At 41.4% G+C, this 18,753-nt stretch overlaps 2 protein-coding genes and 1 non-coding gene across 5 annotated transcripts; 2 read left to right on the top strand and 1 right to left on the bottom strand.

Moving 5' to 3' along the window:
* Nucleotides 1-165: 165 nt before the first annotated feature.
* Nucleotides 166-8,838, top strand: LOC127363477 (ras and Rab interactor 3). Of its 2 annotated transcripts, none has more exons than XM_051399942.1 (6): nt 166-354; nt 5,268-5,462; nt 5,597-5,711; nt 6,310-6,382; nt 6,609-6,700; nt 7,198-8,838. In XM_051399942.1, the coding sequence occupies exons 2-6, from the start codon at nt 5,268-5,270 to the stop codon at nt 8,562-8,564; spliced, it is 1,842 nt and encodes a 613-aa protein (XP_051255902.1). In that variant the 5' UTR covers nt 166-354; the 3' UTR covers nt 8,565-8,838. The 2 variants fall into 2 exon arrangements, with proteins under 2 accessions (XP_051255902.1, XP_051255903.1); XM_051399943.1 differs by having other exon boundaries at nt 166-370.
* An 855-nt stretch (nt 8,839-9,693) lies between these two features.
* Nucleotides 9,694-18,510, bottom strand: dpp3 (dipeptidyl-peptidase 3). 2 transcript variants are annotated; one of them, XM_051399940.1, is made up of 19 exons: nt 18,291-18,510; nt 16,584-16,742; nt 16,260-16,404; nt 16,014-16,103; nt 15,599-15,736; nt 15,079-15,153; nt 14,739-14,829; nt 14,365-14,495; nt 14,020-14,150; nt 13,813-13,871; nt 13,234-13,428; nt 13,022-13,134; nt 12,824-12,916; nt 12,493-12,555; nt 12,286-12,410; nt 11,680-11,800; nt 11,187-11,366; nt 10,666-10,828; nt 9,694-10,553 (listed from the first exon to the last, which is right to left on the bottom strand). In XM_051399940.1, exons 1-19 carry the CDS (start codon nt 18,431-18,433, stop codon nt 10,411-10,413), a joined length of 2,358 nt encoding a protein of 785 aa, XP_051255900.1. In that variant the 5' UTR covers nt 18,434-18,510; the 3' UTR covers nt 9,694-10,410. The 2 variants fall into 2 exon arrangements, with proteins under 2 accessions (XP_051255900.1, XP_051255901.1); XM_051399941.1 differs by lacking the exon at nt 18,291-18,510 and adding an exon at nt 17,997-18,106.
* Nucleotides 18,318-18,399, top strand: trnas-gcu (transfer RNA serine (anticodon GCU)). Its single transcript has one exon. It is a non-coding gene; the product is annotated as a tRNA-Ser (tRNA).
* Nucleotides 18,511-18,753: the final 243 nt, after the last annotated feature.

The raw sequence follows: 18,753 nt of genomic DNA, 5'->3' as shown, positions 1-18,753 counted from the left end.
TTTAGTCAGGCCTAACTACAGTATTATTATTATTATTATTATTATTATTATTATTATTATTATTATTAATTATAAGGATTATTATAATTATTATTCCGTTTCAAACACGAGTCCAGCTCTAATGTCATACAGTATGACAGGATGATGACGTCTTTGTTTCCAGGTGGGAGGGGAGGAGGAGCCAAAGAAGAAGCTCCGGATTTGGAAACACAGGTTATGACTGGCCGAAGTGAAAGATAAGTTGACTTTTCATCGTGGTAAAGTTGAACTGGTGAGGAAGGATCATGCCATCATAAAGAGGAGCCGGAGGGGATAAGAGGAAGGGGGAAAAAGGAAGAAGGATCGGGCAAAGAGGTAAACAACGACTCTGGTAATGTTGAAATGAGAATTCCGCAGTACACATGTTAGATGTAACAAGTTGTGTGATTGTACAGCAGGAAGCAGCATAGCTTCAAGAGGAAATCTGTAGTTTTACAGGAATGTGCACTGCGGATCCAGGCAGATGTTGACATGTAGGGAGACAGAGTTTTGAAACGTTCAGAATAATAGCCTCAAGCCAATATCGAGTCTTTATTTTAATATTTATTATAACACCGCCTTCTGTGGCGTGTTTCTATCCTGTTTGTGTGCCTATATGTTTTGTTTTTTTATGTTTCCCATAGCGTCCTATTTCATTTTAAGCTGTGTCTGAGCTGCTGCACTTTACCAAGTCTAGACTTGCTGTCCCAATCCAGGTAGATTTATTAATTCAAATCAATCAATATTTGTATAGCGCCAATCATACAGAAGTTACCAGGACACTTCAAATGAGCAGGTCAGACCGAACAACATAATACAGAGACCCAACAGACCACCAGAGCAAGCACGCGACAAGGGCAAAAAAACCCTGTTAAAGGCAGAAACCGGACAGATCCCCGGCGGGGGTGGCGCTGTCCACCAGTGGGGGGGGGGGGGGGGGGCGACACAGACACAGGGCACAGCAACAACGTATGCAAGGCAGCAACAGGACCATGGCAGGAGGCCCACCAGGACCAAGAACCGCAGACGAAAGCACAGAACCCGGGAGAGTGGAGTAGTAACATGCATTAAAGGTACATGAAAGTGCAGAAGGAGGAGAGAGTAGCCAGGCACCAGGAAATCCCCAAGTCAGGCCTAACCAAACAGGATGGTCGGACCCCGATCCAGCCCAACTATAAGCTTTATCAAAGAGGAGTCTAAGCCTACTCTGAAAGGGGAGGGTCGCCCCCGAACCACAACGGAAGCCGGTTCCACAGGGAGGAGCGGAACGAAGGCCTGGCCCGTCTACTTTAGAGACTATAGGAACCACAAGTAGCCCAGCATTCAGAAACGTAGGCAGTGGAAAGGGACTATGAGCCTTTAAGAAAAGGCCGACCAGAGAGCTTTATAGGTGAGGAGGAGTATTTTAAATCAATTCTACATTTTATAGGGAGCCAATGCAGAGTAGCTAGTACAGGAGAGATGTGATCTCTTTTCTAGTTCCTGTCAGTACCGTGCTGCAGCGTTCTGAATAATGGAGCGTTTTAATGGACTTATTGGGGCAACCTGATAATAAAGAGTGCAGAATCCAGCCTTGAAGTAACAAATGCATGGATTAGTTTTCTGCATCTGTCTGGATAGTATGTGTCTAATTTTCTAATATTACGTAATGAAAGAAGGCAGTCCCAGAGGTCTGCTAGGGAGTTAAATGACAAATCCTGATCAAAGAGAACCCAAGATCCGACAGTGGTCTAGAGGCCAAGTTAATGCCATCTAGAGTGACTATATCTTTAGACAAGAGTCTCTAAGGTTTTGGGGCCAAGAACAAGATTCGGTTTTCGAGTTTAACATCAAAAATGCAGGTCATCCAGGATTTATGTCCTAAGACATGTTGTAATTAGATAATGATTAATTTCATTGGGTTGATGAAGATATAACTGCGATCATCTGCATAACAGTGAAAGTTAATGGGTGATTCCCAAAATGTTGCCTAAAGGGAGCATATATAAAGTAAATAGTATTGGTCCAAGTACAGAACCTGGGAACCCAGACTAACTTTAGTATTTATGGAGGATCATCGTTAACATGACAAACGAGTACGATCTGATAAGTATGACTAAACCAGGTTAGGGCAGTTCTTTAAGCCAATTTGATGCCAAGTCCTGTAAAAGAATATCATGGTCAATGGTGCAAATGCAGCACTAAGATCTAATAATACAAGTACAGAGACAAGTCCATGTCAGAAGCAGTCAGAAGGTCATTATTAACTTAACCAGAGCTGTCCTGGCAGAGAACCAAATCCGACGAAAATCCTCAAAAAACTAGTAGAAAGTCACACAACCTGGCGACTACTTTCCAGAATCTTAGAGAGGAACGGAGGTAGAATCGGCATAGTCAAAACCCGGGCAAGAGTAGACTTTTAAGAAGGGTTTAATTACACTATTTAAAGGACTTTTTTTAAAAAAAATATTTATAATAAAAAACAAATAAGAAAAATTTTTTAAGCAGCCTAGTTGGGATCGGGTCTAACAACAGGTTGATGGCCGAGAAGTTTATTAACTGAAACGATAGAAAAAAACAGTCTAAATATACATCTAAGTTTACATTGACAGAGTCCCGAACTTGTTTTTTTTTTTTTTTGTTTTTTTTTTTTTTTTTTTTTTTTAATAATATTATTTTTTTAAAAAAAAAAGTTTTTTATTTTTTTTTTTTTTTTTTGTTTATGGGGTTTTGGGGGGAGAGGGGTTTTTTTTTTTTCTCGGCGGGGTAGAGGGGGGGAGGGGAACCTAGGGTTGTTCTTATTTTCTTCTAAAACGTAGAGGGCCTCTATAAACTTAAGATCATCTGCCAATTTTTTTTTAAATTGTTTTTTTTTTTAATTTTTCTAGCTTTTTTTTTTAACTGGGGGTTTGGTGGTTATACCAAGGTGCTAGTCTCCTATGTTTTAATAATTTCCTTTTATAGGACGATAGTCTAATGTTGATCGTAGTGAGCCTGTAGCACTATCGACAAGATTATCAATTTCAGAGGGACTAAAGTTGTTATAGGACTCTGTTAAATTCAGACATGGCATTGAATTAAACACTGAAGGAATCTCCTCCTTAAATTTAGCTACAGCACTGTCAGAAAACATTGTAGGAAGTTTTGCCTAATGGCTTATAATCTAATAGTATGAATTCAAAAGTTACTAAATAATGGTCAGATAGGAAAGGATTATGGGAAGACTATTAAATGTTCAATATCAATGCCATATGATAAAACAAGGTCAAGAGTGTGATTAAAACAATGAGTTGGTTTATTTACACTCTGACAGAAGCCAATTGAGTCTATTAATGATATAAATGCATTACTAAGGCTGTCATTGTCAACATCCACATGAATATTAAAATCACCTACAATAATTACTTTATCTGATTTAAGGACTAAGCTTGATAGAAACTCTGAAAATTCAGAAACCTATAACAAATGCTAGTTTTAGTTTGGGTGAGAAAGACTAAGAACAAGGCTTTCAAATGAATTATAATTTAGTTTAGGTTTAGGGTCCATTAAAACCTCAAATAATATTTTTTTTTTCCTCCCCCCCCTCGGCCTTTGCCTCGGGGAATTTTATTTTTAATTTTGGGGGGTGGATTCATTTAGGAACATACTCCTCGTGGGACAACCAGGTCTCAGTAAGACAAAGTAAATCAATATCATAATCTGATATTAATTCATTCACTAGAACACTTTAGAGGACAGAGACCTGATATTTAACAGCCCACATTTCATTCTCTTATTTTGTGCTACTGAGGAGTTGGTTTTAATTTTTATTAGATTTTATGTTGAACTCCTCTTGTTTTTATTTCTTTAAATAGTTTAGGTGGTCGGGGACAGACACAGTCTCCCTATGGGGTTTTGGGTGGGTGACTTTTTAAAAAAAAGCGGAGAAGAGTGTGTAAGACAGCAGCTCTGCTTCCTGGTCCTTACTTGGACTGTCAGGTTTTAGAGATAAACTTCGCCATATTTCTAGATAAGAGAGCCGCTCCGTCCAAAGTGGGATGGATGCCGTCTCTCCTAATCAGACCAGGTTTTCCCCAAAAGGCTTCCAGTTATCAATAAGCCCACATCGTTTCTGGACACCACCTCGACAGCCAGCGGTGGAATACGACATGCGGCTATACATGTCATCACTGGTCACATGGGGAGGGGTCGAAAAAAAACTACGGTGTCCGACATTGTCTTAGCATAGTTACACACCGACTCCACATTAATCTTAGTGACCTCCGATTGGCGTAAACGGGTGTCGTTACCGCCGACGTGGATAACAATCTACTGTATTTACGTTTATCTTTAGCCAGCAGTTTTAAATTTGATTCAATGTCCCCCCCAGGGTCATTTAACTATGACCGCTGGCTTCACTAACTTCACGTTTCTGACTATGGAGCTGCCAATAACCAGAGTTGGTTCCTCAGCGGGTGTATCGCTGAGAGGGAAAATGTATTAGAAACGTGAAGCGGTTGGTGGTGCTTTGGGGTTTTCCCTTTTTTTTTTTCCTTCGCTCAGTCACCCAGCCTCCCTGTCTTCCCGGCTGCTCGGGAACTACCGGGGGATCTACAGAGCTAACAGAAGCTACCTTCGGTCGGACCGCACCGGCTACCGGGGCTGGCTAACTATAGCGGCTAAAGATATCTCAGTGGTGCGGTGCCGTTCCTCTAACTCACTAAGCCTCGCCTCCAGCGCAGTAAATAAACTACATTTAATACAGGTACCATTATCTTTAAAGGAGGCAGAGGAATAACAACAAACACTAGCAGACAAGGAGAGGGAGAGGAGAAGCCATAGCTAACTCTAATCTAATGAAACTAGAGTGTATGAAAAACTTGAAAGTAGTGAAAAGTCCCTAAAAGGGAGAAACTCCAAGTGTTTAAGTAGAACTAGTCTACGTTTAAATGTTAAGCGGGTAAATAACCGCTGTAACGAGTAAAACTAATTTATATTTAGCTTCACTAACTACACACCAAACAGTGTAACAGAGCAGGAAGTACAACCGAGAAGTGAGTACGCTTACCGTAGCACGTCCAATCCAACAACACCGGAAATCACATAGCACCCACACAGTATTACACAGGTGTGTGTCTGTGTCTGTGTGTGTGCAGCCATCCCACCCATCTTCCTTTTGTGAATGTGAGCCACAGGGACAGAAAATAAGCACCTGTGGGATGCATTAACTATGGGAGTGCAGGATCAGTAAATGAGCATGTGTACTTCTTGCTGTCTGTCTGTGTGTGCAGATGGCACAGCAAGAAGAGCCTCTGTATGACTTCCCAGAGCCCACGAAGTGCAAGTCCTTGGGTCATCAAAGGGGACGGGGATCTCTGAGAAGCATCAGCGTACTGGACCGTCTCCTGCTCACAGTTCCTGTCTGGCTTCAGCTGTCAATCAACCCTGCCACTGCTCTGCACATACTTCAGAGGGAGCCTCCTGGGGTCAGAGCCACATACACTTGATATTACACAGTACTGAACACACACACATTACACATTGTATAACTCTTTTCCTTCTCTTTACATGTTCTACACACTCACAAATTCACTCAGTAATCAGTTGCGTTGTCCTGCAGACGTTCCTGGTGCGTAGGTCTCGCACATCCCAGAAGAATGTGCTCTGTCTCCGTTTGGCGGATGACAGCGTGCCATCCTTCGTTCAGCAGTTTGGTATCAGGGAGGAACAATCCAGTAAGAGACTGTGTGATTTTTGTGTCTGACCAACCAACCAGTCTGACTGGCTGACTCCCTTTCCTTTGGAACAGAAATGTTTAGTCATACATGTTGACTCACATGTGAAGATCTTGACTGAGTGCACTAGCAGGTTGCCATGTATATACTTTTCTTTGGTTACCCAAACAAAACACGCTTGATTCCACACATTTCACACAAGTTCCAAGCTGTAACTAATTACTGTACCTATGTCAGTCCATTGACCACTAATCATGGATGCTTTACAGTATTTATAACATCTTATAAAGTAACTGGTCCTGTTTTTCCCTGAAAGTCCCTTTACTTTAATGCTGAAATGAAAAAGCTTATGTACACTTTATAAAATGTACTGGTATGGTCCTTTAACACAGCTTTGCTCCAGTATTACACAGTATCGTATATACATATTGGTTTTTAGATAAAAAGGGAACATAACTTTCAGTGTTTCAAAGTATTTTGACATTATGCCCACACACCCAGTGTCCCAGTAATAAGACCCAGGAGGCAGTACAACCACATTGTTGACACTAACTGCCCTTCTCCCCCTCTCTCACCTTTGATTTTTCCTCACCCCCAGCTCTGTCTCTGGAGACTTCAGCCATCAGCTTTCCAGATCTCCCAAGACTAATTTCCTTCTACTGTGTCAGCAGGTAAAATCTCTTCCTCATTCTCATTTGCCTCATCTGGTCTTCATTTAAACCTTCTTCATTAACTGTTCTCTATCATCCTTTTCTTTGTCTATTTTTCTTACCTTCATTTCGACGGCATTTTAACATCAGTTTTTCCTCCTTTTCTACATCGATCATTGTCTGTATTTATGTATTCACCTGCAAGAACTAATGTTAGTGTTAATATTATATTTTGTCTGTGTGTCAGAGATGTATTACCCTTCCCTCTGGAGCTTCCTGAAGCCATTGCAAAGGCAACATCCCACAAAGAGCTGGAGTCCATCTCACATATGGGAATAGGTTGGTGAACACAACTCCTTGTTTCCTGACAGCAGATTTTGTAATCTCAACCTCAAAGACACGAGCCTTAAAGGATTTATTTACACAAGCTGCGCACATACTATACTTACAGTAATTACCTCCCAGCTGCTGGGTAAGAAACATAAACACTGGAAAATTGTGTGTGTAGGTATTTTTGTTCATCAGTAGACTGAGAAACTAAGTCAAAGTTAGGTTTTATTGATGAATCATAGTATAATCAACAGAATATATTGCCATGAAATGTACTCTTCTTAATTACTTTTTCTATATGAAATGTCATTTTTTAGCAAATTAACTCCTTTTTTCATGTTTGACCTAGGTTTTGCATGATACGATGAACCAATTTTTAGATTATATGGTTCTAAAGTTGTGCTGAGGTAATATTTTGTGCACATCACAGCACAGATAGAATACACATATGGTAGTTGCTCAAAATTGACCAATTAATTGAAAATTACATCTATCTTGTTTTATAGAATTCTGGAGGTCCCACCTAAACATCCGTGGGCCACGGGACGAGAACAAGAAGCCAGATGTTTTACCCTCGGCCCCGCCCACGTCTGCCCCGCCAACGAGCTCTGCAGCTCAGCCTGATTCAGCTCGCCAGCCCAACGCAGAGAGCCTGCTCAACACAGAATCCAGCGCTTCCACCAAACACTCGGGTCCGGCCACCCTGTTCCACGAGTTTTGTCCGATCACGACGCGAAGCCCCCGAGAGCTGGACTGTGGGTCCGGCCTGGGCGCCCTCTGCTTCATCAACCCCCTTTTCCTGCAGTCCCAGAACAGTTTGTCCAGACGCCGCATGTTCAAACACAGCCTCAAAGTTCGAATTTCCACAGAGACATCGACCCTTCTGTCGCCGCCGCTTGCTCCTCCTCCTCCACCACCTCTCATGCCCAAAACCAAAGGTAAATGTAAAGCCCGGAAATTGGGACAAGCCCAAGTCCCAAGTCAAGCCACTCAGATTGGTCCAAAAGTTCAGGACTCCCAGTCCCAGCCTGTGATACAGGCACAGGACACCCCTAGTGAGGCCCAAGTTCAGCCTGCATCAGCAACTCCTCACTTCCAGCCTGAGATGCAGGATCCAGGCCAAACACAGATGGAACCAGGCCAAGGTAAATCTGGAGCCCCAGGATCGGAGGCTACGGCTCAGCTGCCAGCAGTAATGGAGAATCTTCCAGATGATTCAGACTACATGCAGCCCTCTCTGATGATCAATTCCTCCCATTCTCCCATACTCTCTCCTTACCTCTCCCCATCTGCTTCTCCCAAAGCACCTCCCCTGTTTCCCAAAGTATCTTCGTCCGTCTCTCCTTGTGACTTTCCCTCCCTCTCGCCATATCAGTCCCCATCTCTTTCTCGCAAGGTTCCCTTTTCCCTCTCTCCACATAACTCACCCAGTGCTTCGCCCTCTCTCTCGCCTTATCAGTCCCCATCTCTTTCTCCCAAGGTTCCCTTTTCCCTCTCTCCTAACCGCTCACCCAGCGCTTCGCCCTCTCTTTCGCCTCATCAGTCCCCATCTCCTTCTCCTAAAGTCCCCTTCTCTCTCTCCCCCTTCACCTCTCTGTCCTTCTCTCAGATGGCAGAGCAGGCCTATCGCACACACGCTGCTCCTTCAAGACCAGATCAGCAGAGATCGGAGGGAGAGGCTGAGGAGGAGGAGGGGGCAGGTGGAGATAAGGATGAGGATGATGATACAAGTGAGGAAGAGGGTCTGGTTTTACAGATGAATGCTGCTTCTCTAAGGGACACTGACAGCTGCAGCTCCTTAAGTAGTTTTGAGGGGGCAGCAGAGACTTCACCTCACTCATCCCACAAACAGGACAACGGTACAAGCCTCTAGCGAACAAACATTTTGAACTGGAACTCAATGACGTGATGTCATGAAGCATTTTGTAGAATTGTTTGGTAAAAAAAAAAGTAAATAAGTTACAAAACCAAAGATTTTAATGACGATACTGTTTGTTTGCATGTTTTAACTGCAGCTGTAGCTTTTTTATGCCTTATTGTCAACCATTTTCTTAAGTATTCCCCAGACTGATTTGTGACCCGACAGTTTTGTTACCTTTAATATCAGTTTTTTTCTGAAAATTAAATTAAAAATTGCAGACTTGAAACTTTCTTGAGTTTGGTAGTCCACAGTAACCTTTTCTTTTTGCATCAAAAGGTACAAATAAAAATCCGATTTCAATATTTGCTATGGTGTTACCACCAAAATAAAAGTAGCAGATACATTGTAGGACAATGAATAAACATAAAATAGGATTATATGAATCATCCTGCTTAATTATATTAAATATTAAAGTTTCTGTCTAAAGGTACCAATATTTAGTGTGGAACTATTTAGGTTCAGTGTGGAACATTTAGGAGGATCTATTGGCAGAAAAGAAATATAATATTCACAGGTATGTTTTAATTATATTATTATTATATTGAATATAGGACTCGCTGTGTCTTTGTTACCTTAGAATGAGGTGATTTTTTATCTACAGATGCTGTGGGTCCCCTTCCAGTCCGCCATGTTTATACAGTAGCTCAGAGCACACAATAGTTTCTCCTACACACTTCACTGCCTATTGTCATTCCCAGGGAATCAAATTCAGTTGCTAGCAGTGTTCAGTTGTAATCTGCAACATCACCACTAGATGCTACTAAATCTTACACACTTGTGTGGTTCAGAGACATTATTCTGGTTGCTTGTGGGAGAAAATGTTGAATTGCAATTGTCCACAATCCCAGTATATTGTAGAGGCTTTAGCCGTTTCATTTTAATTTCTTGTATAGGAAACCCCCAAGTCTTCCTACAGTGATATCTTTTAGAGTAAACGTAGAAGTCAGTAATTAATGTCTAACTTCAATCATCAGCTAATTTCTTATTTTATTAAAATATACATAAAGTCAATCTCAGATTTGTGGGTGAAATAAATGAGTGACTTTCCTATGGTTCTGTTAGAAATAAAATACCACTAAGATCTTATCAAACAAGTTTTATTTGTGCAGATTCAACACCACATTTCTTTTTTTTTAGGATTTTATACAGTCAAGTAAGCAAAAAGTGTTTTTTTGTTTTTGCTAGTTAACAGCTTTAACCTGCCAATCATCAACAAAGCTGGACAAACTGTAAAGATGGAATCATTTTAACGTCCGTCCACAAGCATAGTTTCCAGTACAGACACAATGTAATGATCATAATGTTCATTCTGTGAAGATTTAAAACCAATTTTTGACTTTGTCAAGATTAGAAAGTGAGAACTATCTATAGTCACTTGCATACACGTTTATACCCAGGAACCATTTTTATTGTCAGGCAGCATTGGTTTAACAGACAATTATCAAATCTTCTCATTAGAAGAATGTGTGCATCTAAAAGAGTGATAGTGTGGTTTTAATTATCAGCTCATTTATTTGTATTTGATCCTGTTATCAAAGACAGACCTGACATTGGGCTGGAAAAAAAACTGTGGCTGGTGTCTTTGGCAGATCTGTTCTTGTGTTATGGCTTTATTTTGAAGTATGAAGTTTAATCTGTCAGAAGTGTCTTCTAAAAAGATTTGGATCATTTTGCCATTTTTTGTGTTGTGTGTATCCAGTAAGAATCAGTTTGCATTTGACATATGGTTAAAAAAAGAAATTTGATTTCAGTTGGTATTTTTGAAGCCTCTGTAGCAGATCAACCATCCATCGATCCATCAACACCAACAGGGGGCGTCTCTTTTGCTCATCTCCAAAAGGTCGGCCTCCAGCTGCTCTGCGTCGTCCTGGAATCGCTCAGTGAAGGAGCGAATCAAACCTGCTGCGCTTCCTTCATATTCCACCAGCTCTATGCTGTCCCCTGGGAACCCCACAGAGACAGACACACACTCAACAATTAACTCTAATAGTGCAAGAATCTACAATTACTTCTACACATGTGAAAACCCCCGATAACAGGTACAGATACATACCATTGACTTTGGTGTTGGCCTGGACAAACATCTTACGAGCTTCCTTCCTCAGCAGTATGGTCTCGCGGAGACGCAAGAAGTTGTGAGCGCCGCTGTCGCTGACAGTGGAGTAACCGTCATAGAGAGCCCTGCCTCCTTCGACATCTGCCGTTGACTTCAAGACCTGCAGAACAGTGAAATCAGGTTAGCGACATGTTGGCTCACAATCTGACCCACTATGATCACCATGCAGCATTGCCATATTAAATCACATATGAATAAAAACAATTTTATGACGGATTTGACTGAACAAGATAAAATTTAAGGGAACACAGAAACTTGAGAAGTTGGTTATTGCATTGGATTTGTTATTGTGAAGCAGTTATTTTCATTATCAATTCATTTTTCAGTTACAATTGATTCTACCATTAACTGTTTTTATAGCAAGCCTAAGTAACAGTATAAACAAAATGTCCAATTTCCCAAAGCCCAGATTTACTTTATTTCAATTGCTTGTATGCAAACCAAAAGAATAGATATACCTGCAGTTTACAAAGGAACCTATGGATGGCGTCCTTGCCCACAGTGTGGATCTTGCTTCGGTCCAATGTAATTCGAGCGTCAGGTTTGCCGTCCTGTCCCGCAACTTCCTCCAGGCCCACCAGTCCCTCCCCGGCCTCCAGCAGAACACGCAGGATCACGAAACGTGCCTGCATGTGAGCCTGAGACACACACATACGCATACACTATATACATCTCCTGACACTCATATAAACACAGACAGACTTACTATAAGCTGTATAATAAAACAACACAGACATACAGCTGAGCCTGTCAGTTTGTAAGAAACACATGCTTAAAGTTCTGCATGATGACTTGTCTTGTAAACACTGTTCACCCAACACTATGCATCGCTGAAGTCCTACATAAATGAAAGTTATAGTTCATTATTACATGTTGAGAACCAGTCCAAGTAGAGACTGAGAGAGACATCTTGTTATGGAGAAAATGAAACTAGGTGAGCAGACAGATTACCTGTCTCCAGCTCTTGCTCTCAGGTGTGTAGAACTCCAGGCCCAAAAGTCCAGCTCTAACCATGCTGAGCCAGTTGACGTACACCACATCCTCCGCATCCTGACCCTCATGGCCAAAAATACTGGAACATACACACACAAAGGAATGGTTATAATGCAGGCAATCATCCACAAATAATCCAGGCTTTACCAGAAATAATAACCACTCCATCTTCTTCACTATATTGTGACACATAATAATAACATAGCATCTCTATGGCCTGAAGCTGAAACTTTTAAATGTCTTAACTATGTAAAAAAAAAAAAAAAAAAAACTGCATGAGTAGCGGTCTGCTGGCAAAAGCTCGAACATAAATGGCTTCATAATGCCTGGAATAAGAAAGGAGTCCTCCTCTTTGTCCTCATTCTGTAACAGAGAGTGATGAAAGTGTTCTTCAGCAGCTGATGTCAGTGTCTAGTTTGCATTTTAGCTACTTTTAAACTCTGAAATCAAGCCCCTTAAAAGTCCCCACCCAACATCAAACTAAGGAAGAAAATCAGGTATCCCTAAAAAAAAATTATATTCTGTCAAAATTATATGAATAATCATCCTGAGTGTATGATATACCTGAGCACTTGCTTGTTGAGACACAGATAGAGTCCAACACACTCAGCACGGCATTCTTCATAAGAGGAAGCGATCGTGGAAAATTTACTGTCCCACGTCTCGCTGCCCCGGTACCAACTGGACACCTAAAAAGACACTCACACCTTCAGTCTCTGTTTGCCAGCTGAACACAGCTTTAGAAACGGGTCTACACACAAACACACTCACCGGTTCTCCAGTCTCTGGGTTAGTCACCTTACTCTGATCAAAGTTGAACTTGCCCTTGTCGTCCTGAGATGGAGCAAAACAAACCCAAATCAGGTTTAATTTCCTCACTGATGATTCAGTGGAGTATCAGTAAATTCAACATTTTAACAGGGAGTTTCAATTTGCATCACTGAGGTATCAAGGGAAGTCAAATGAAAACTGTTTGTTTCAGATTAATTGCAAATTATTTAAACACATTACTGTGGTTGCGCATTCAAAATTCATGAGACTATAAATAATGTAGCTCTCTGGTGCTGATGTGATTGCGCAGCAGCAGTAGGTTTTGACTCACCTGGACAAAGAGCTTGCCGCTTCCATGGCCCAACAGCTCATGAAGTCCAACCTGCACCTCGAACGAAGGTCCCTTCCACTTGATAAACAAATCCTAGTGCAAACACAACACACACACGAGAATGTATACAGTAATTATGGAAGTGTGTGAGAGAGATGAGGGCTGGCGTGAAAGAGACAAGGAAGTTGCATGTGTTACCTTGTCCTCCTCCTCCAGAAAGGTGAGTTTTTCTTTTTGCGTGGCATAGGCTACAGCCAGCACGTTGCCTAGCGACACGTTTTTAAAGCCCTCGGACTGTCTGATGTCATCATCTACATACAAAAACACACAAATGTACTTTAAGTGCAATACTGTGAGACAGGCAATATTTATATATATATATATATAACTCCATGTCTCAGTGTACATACAGTTGGGGATGTTGATGCCAGCTGGTATTCCACTCCCAGCGAAGGTCAGAACATCCAGTGAGGTGAAGTCAGGTTTAAGGAAAGTGTCTTTCTCAAACTCTTTGGGCCAGGGCAGCTCGGGGAGCAAGACTTCCGCTGAGCTCACCAGTTTGGCAAAACGTTCACTCATCGCCTTGTTCACAACCGCAACGAAACCTAGAGGAGACGGAACAACTCCAAAGTTAGGACATGAATGGATAGGAAAAAAAAGACAACTTCTAAATAATCCTGAAGACACAACAGTAATATAAACCCTCTTGTAATTTGAATTATTTATCTTTTTCCTTTACAGTTGTTGGCCTTCTAAAATGTAATCACTGCTACAATTTAATATTACCTACAAAATCACCTACTGGAGTTACAACCTGCATATATCTACTAAAGTAGTTATATTAAGTAGCTCAATTACAATGATAATTATTCCCTTCATAGTTTTCAGCTCTGTACCACAGCAATAAAACCTGAAGAAGAACATGGGATCACAGCTTGCATGCCAATAAACACGTTAATATGGCTGTTCTTAATCACCGTGGTACTTACCTTCAAACTCTCCTCTGGAGCCGAATGGGTCTCTGTAGCTCTCTATGAAACCTATATAACTGCGAGCAGGAGAGAGGGGAGAGAGAGAGTGGAGGTGTAACAAGGAGAGAAGAACAGAGAAGGAAAGGTTTCAGAGATTAATACAAGTGAGCAGTATTTCAATATGTTTGGAATAAGCAGGTATTTGATATGTTTCAGTGGGCTCACCTCTCAACAATTGGTCCCTTGTCTTTGATCCAGTAGCGTGAGCCCTCTTTGTGGGCTTCAACTGAGCCAAAAGTGAAGCTGCGCGTGTACTCTTCAAGCATCTTTCTCTGGTTTTCATTGGCAGCGTAGGCCTGTGTTAAGCATTTGGAAACAGACCAAACATTTCAAAAGTGGGAACCGTGGCAGGGAAATCGTTTTTAGGCAATCAACTTATTCGTTCACTCTTACATACACAATACATTCATTTCAAGAGGCAATTACAAACTCATTCTGCTTTATTGACTTCAATCGAGCTGAAACAAGACAGGCTGGAGGCTGACGTTATTCCATATCCCTTGTTCTCACCTGTGCTTGTTGGAGGTTAGAGCTGACTTTCTCCATGAGTTTAGCATAGTCTCCCCTCTTCACAGTGAACTCTTTGTCTTCAAAGTTGAAGCTGCCGCAGCATGACTCACATTCCCCGTCCACTGCACAGTCTGTGAAGCAACAGTGTACGTTTTTATTGTTTTAATCACTTTAATCTGTAGCATCATTAGTTAGATGGACAAATCTCTGAACATCAATTTGTAGGTAGTCATAATGTATTTGAGTTCAGAAGCTTGAATGACTCTAGCATAAAATGAGGAGTCTACATGACATGTGATGTATATTGATCATGGTGAATGTTGTAAATCTTTATAAATCGTATTCTGGTTCTCGTGTAAACTATAATTACTGACCTTTCTGCACAGCTGAAGCCAGGCGCACCTCATAGCAGGCTTTACCTCCGTTGTCCTTCTTAAACAGACGGGTGTTGTAAGCAGACAGTTTCTGGAGAAAAACCACAAGAACACAGCCATAAATAAGCCAAAATCAGACCAGAGATCCAGGAAGGAGCGAGATGAACCTTAAAAATGGTGGGACGAATCAGGGGACAACTAAGAAAAACATCAATCAGGCGCAGCGAGGAAGAGAGTGAGATGTCAAAGAGTGCAGAAGAAAAGAAAGAACATGTTATTACAAGAGACTGGGGAAAGAACAGTGGAAATAAGACTCATTTTGGGTGTGAATTCAGCTTACTTTCGAATCAAGGAACTTCTGAGCCAGCTCAGCATCCTCCAGGCAGCAGTTTCCTGAGAAGTAGGTGGTAATTCCCTGAAGAAAAGCAAAGAAAAAACACTTCATGAGACAAGCACTTTATAATAGGGGTCACAGTGCCAGGTCACCTGTAGTGCCCCCTGGACATTTAGGGTTCAGTGGCTTCCTAAAGGGTTGACAGCCAATGTGAAATACCATCCTGCAGAGCATTTGATTTGCTACTTAATATTAAATTTATCCAACACGTCTCAAATATGAGAAAGCGGGGGTCGAGAGCAAGAACAACTCCTGATGGCTTTTTGCATTAGAACAGACGTACCTGCCAGAAAGAACAAAACGTTCCAGTCCCCTAAACCTGCGTTTATGATTCTGAAACGTGCTCTTAACATTTGTCAAATCTATCTCAGTCCCGACAACAGGATGGATATTTCATTAGATATTACCTGACAAAAAAAGGTTTGGTCAAAGCCTGAACCCTGCATTAAATGATATAAGATCCCACCTTGTCGCCCAGCCCCAGCTGCTTCTGTCTGTCTTCCAGGGAGTAGAGGAGACATGAGCAGCTGTCCCACAGAGCCTCCATCTCAGTGGGCTGCTCTTGGAATGCCTGGCTGGCCTTCACCAGAGCTTTCAGCTTGTCCTGCACAGACATACCACAGATGCAGACATCATTTAATATGTCTCAGCAGCAGTAAAAGAGTACAGTTCATATATAATACACCAACTTGTACAATACAATATTCAAAAATTGGGTTTATGCTTTATGCATTGAGTGTTGATTTAACTTTGATTCAGTGGTGTATTAAACTGCAACATATTGTAAGAGGGTTGATCTTATTGTGTCAGGGTGTGGACACAATAAAATCTGTTTGCAAAGCTGAACTGGATTTCACACCTGAAACAGGATGCCTTCTTACCTTAGGTAGATTTGGGATGAACTTGGTGTCTCCGAAAGACTTGTAGTTTCCCATGTTGGCATACAGACCTGCTGCATACACCAAGAAGGCCTAAATAACACACACAAGAAAAAATATAATAAAAATCCTCTTCATCCGGTGTGTGGCAAAATGAACATCTTTAGATATGTTTACATTTGTTTGTGGATTAAAGGGCGTGTCAAGACAGCACCAGAAACCAGAAGCCAAAGACAAAGGACTGTATACCTGGTACTCCTCAGCACTGAGTCCAGCTGCTGTGGCGACCTGTTCCAGCTGTGCAGGCGTCTGCTTCCTGAAGAGCCTCTGCAGCAAGACAAATATGTTTGCCGACTCTGGGGACGTCTGCAGCAACACAGCCAGACCACCATACCTAAGTCAGCAGAGGGTCATTTTTGGTTTAGCATGGTTTCAGTTCTCCAATAAACTAAAGTTTTTATTGTTTAAATGAGGTGAGAAATGTATTTTTCCAGTGGTAATTCCATTAAGCATCTCGGTTGATTTCAATACTGCTCGACTTGAACTTGCTACACCCTGACATAAGTAACATACCAAGCAGCGCGTGACAGGTAGTGGGCGTACATCTGCTCCTGAGGTGAAAGCAAACGGAAGGCCTCGCCACAGTCGAGTGCAGAGACACCAATGTCATTTGGGAGGTAGTACTGGGAGTCCACCATTTTCAGTTTGAGGTTTAACACTGATGTTGAGGAACTGAATTAAGAGAGGGGAACAGAAGTGGGGTCAGGGAAAGAATGAGAGATATAGGAATGGATGAGGTAGAGAAAGGGAAGTGAGGAAATGTAAACGGGATGAGAAAGAAAGGTGGAAGACCAAAAAAATGAGAGAGATGAAAGAACAGGATTAGATTATGGGATAAAGAGATAAAAGCATGTTAGAGTTTACAGCATTGGGGTTGTTCTCTCATTTTTCAACTGTGAGCTCTAGGAAGTGTTTGCACACCTGTCTAAGCTTTACAGTGGTTAAGCAACTTGTGTGCAGTAACACACAAATGCTCATTTAAAACGGTTATACTCATGTCCTGGTAAAACAGTAAAAAGTTCTTCTTGATTCTAACTTGTTTTTTGGTAAGTAGGATTTTTTTTTGTATAAAGAATATAAGCTTTGGTATTCTTCTTGCAGCCCAAAACCCAAAGATATCCAAAATACGATGATATAAAACACCTTATAATTCACCGATTATCAATATTCTCATAATACTCAACTAATAATTGTTAAAGCACTAACATTGATTCATTCTTGGGATTTGTTTAACATACTTATTGTTCTGAAGAATTAACCTGGATTAATTGCAGTGATTTATTGTTATTCAAAAGGTCCAAGATATCGTGTAATAAGTTAAAGTTAAACCTGGGAGGCAGCCCAAAGGTAAACACATGATAAGATTTTATTTAAATTACAGCTATCCAATAGAATTAAAACTTTTTAAGAGACCAGCAGGTGCTCGTCCCTGAACCTTGATCTAACTAGCAAACTGACAATGGCACAGATTCAAGAGGAACAAATAAGTTAACATTTCTGTTTCACTTTCCATTCACACCAATAACTGCAAAAAAAAAAAAAAGAAAGAAAACATGCAGCCGAATTGACAAAAAAAAAAGTGCAGCACCTACATGGCGATGCCGAAATAAACCTTTCTTTTTCAAAGCCCGTTTAAAGTGAGCAACACGGAGACTGCATTTTTTTTTTTTTTTAAAAGTAAACACTGGAAATAAATCTTCATGCTAACTCCTATCAGCTAATTCAATGTTAACGTCAACGTTAGCTCCTAGCGTCAATGCTAAGACGATTGCTGAGTGTTTGGAGCATTTTAACACACTGCCACAACTCCTGTAAGCACAAAAATGAGTCGCAAATATTATGCAGCTAATTTCTATGCACGATTAGCTACGATTTAGTACATTTCGAGAGTTATAAAAGGTGGATACCAACTCAACAGCTTGTTACCTTATTTTCTTCAATAGCTGCGGCGAACGTCAAATTGCAGTCTCACGCTGTCTCACTTCCTGTGTTCATTCAACGTTCTGCCCGCCCCTCGACCAATCACAGGCCGTATATTGTGGTTGATAGAGATACTGACCAACCACGAAGTAGCAACGTCGGACTTGTACCATGTACTTCACGCCGTAATGTTCGTGTAAAAAAACAACCTCTGTACGTCTAACACAAGGACATTGGACTATACAATCACACACACAAACAAATCATAGTAACATGTCCACATAGGGCATGAATAATTACCAATACTGCCTGACACATGGAATACGGGACGAGGTGGCCGAGTGGTTAAGGCGATGGACTGCTAATCCATTGTGCTCTGCACGCGTGGGTTCGAATCCCATCCTCGTCGGACTCCTTTTCCACAATCGAAGGCATTTCAACATTATTTGTTACCGATACACGCTGTACATTAGCAATGAACACACGGACGAAGGCCTGCAACTCGTGGAGGATGAGCAACGTGGTCTGCCAAATGTTTTTCTCTCCTCTGCACTGTCTCCTCCCCCTGCTGCCACCCCGCCCCGCCCCACCCACCCGTGGCTTAGCTAAATCACCAAAGTCTTTAATTTGTTTTTGCACACAGACACACACACACACACACACATCTACATATATATATATATATATATATATTCAGTGATATGGAGCCATGAAACCATAACCACACATTCTTTCCACATACTTTAATTTGTTCATCTCCTTG

The sequence above is a fragment of the Dicentrarchus labrax genome, unplaced genomic scaffold (genome assembly GCF_905237075.1).
Source record: "Dicentrarchus labrax unplaced genomic scaffold, dlabrax2021, whole genome shotgun sequence".
Taxonomy (NCBI): Eukaryota; Metazoa; Chordata; class Actinopteri; family Moronidae; genus Dicentrarchus; species Dicentrarchus labrax.
Note: the sequence above shows the minus strand (reverse complement) of the source record. Positions and strands in the feature narration are given on the sequence as shown.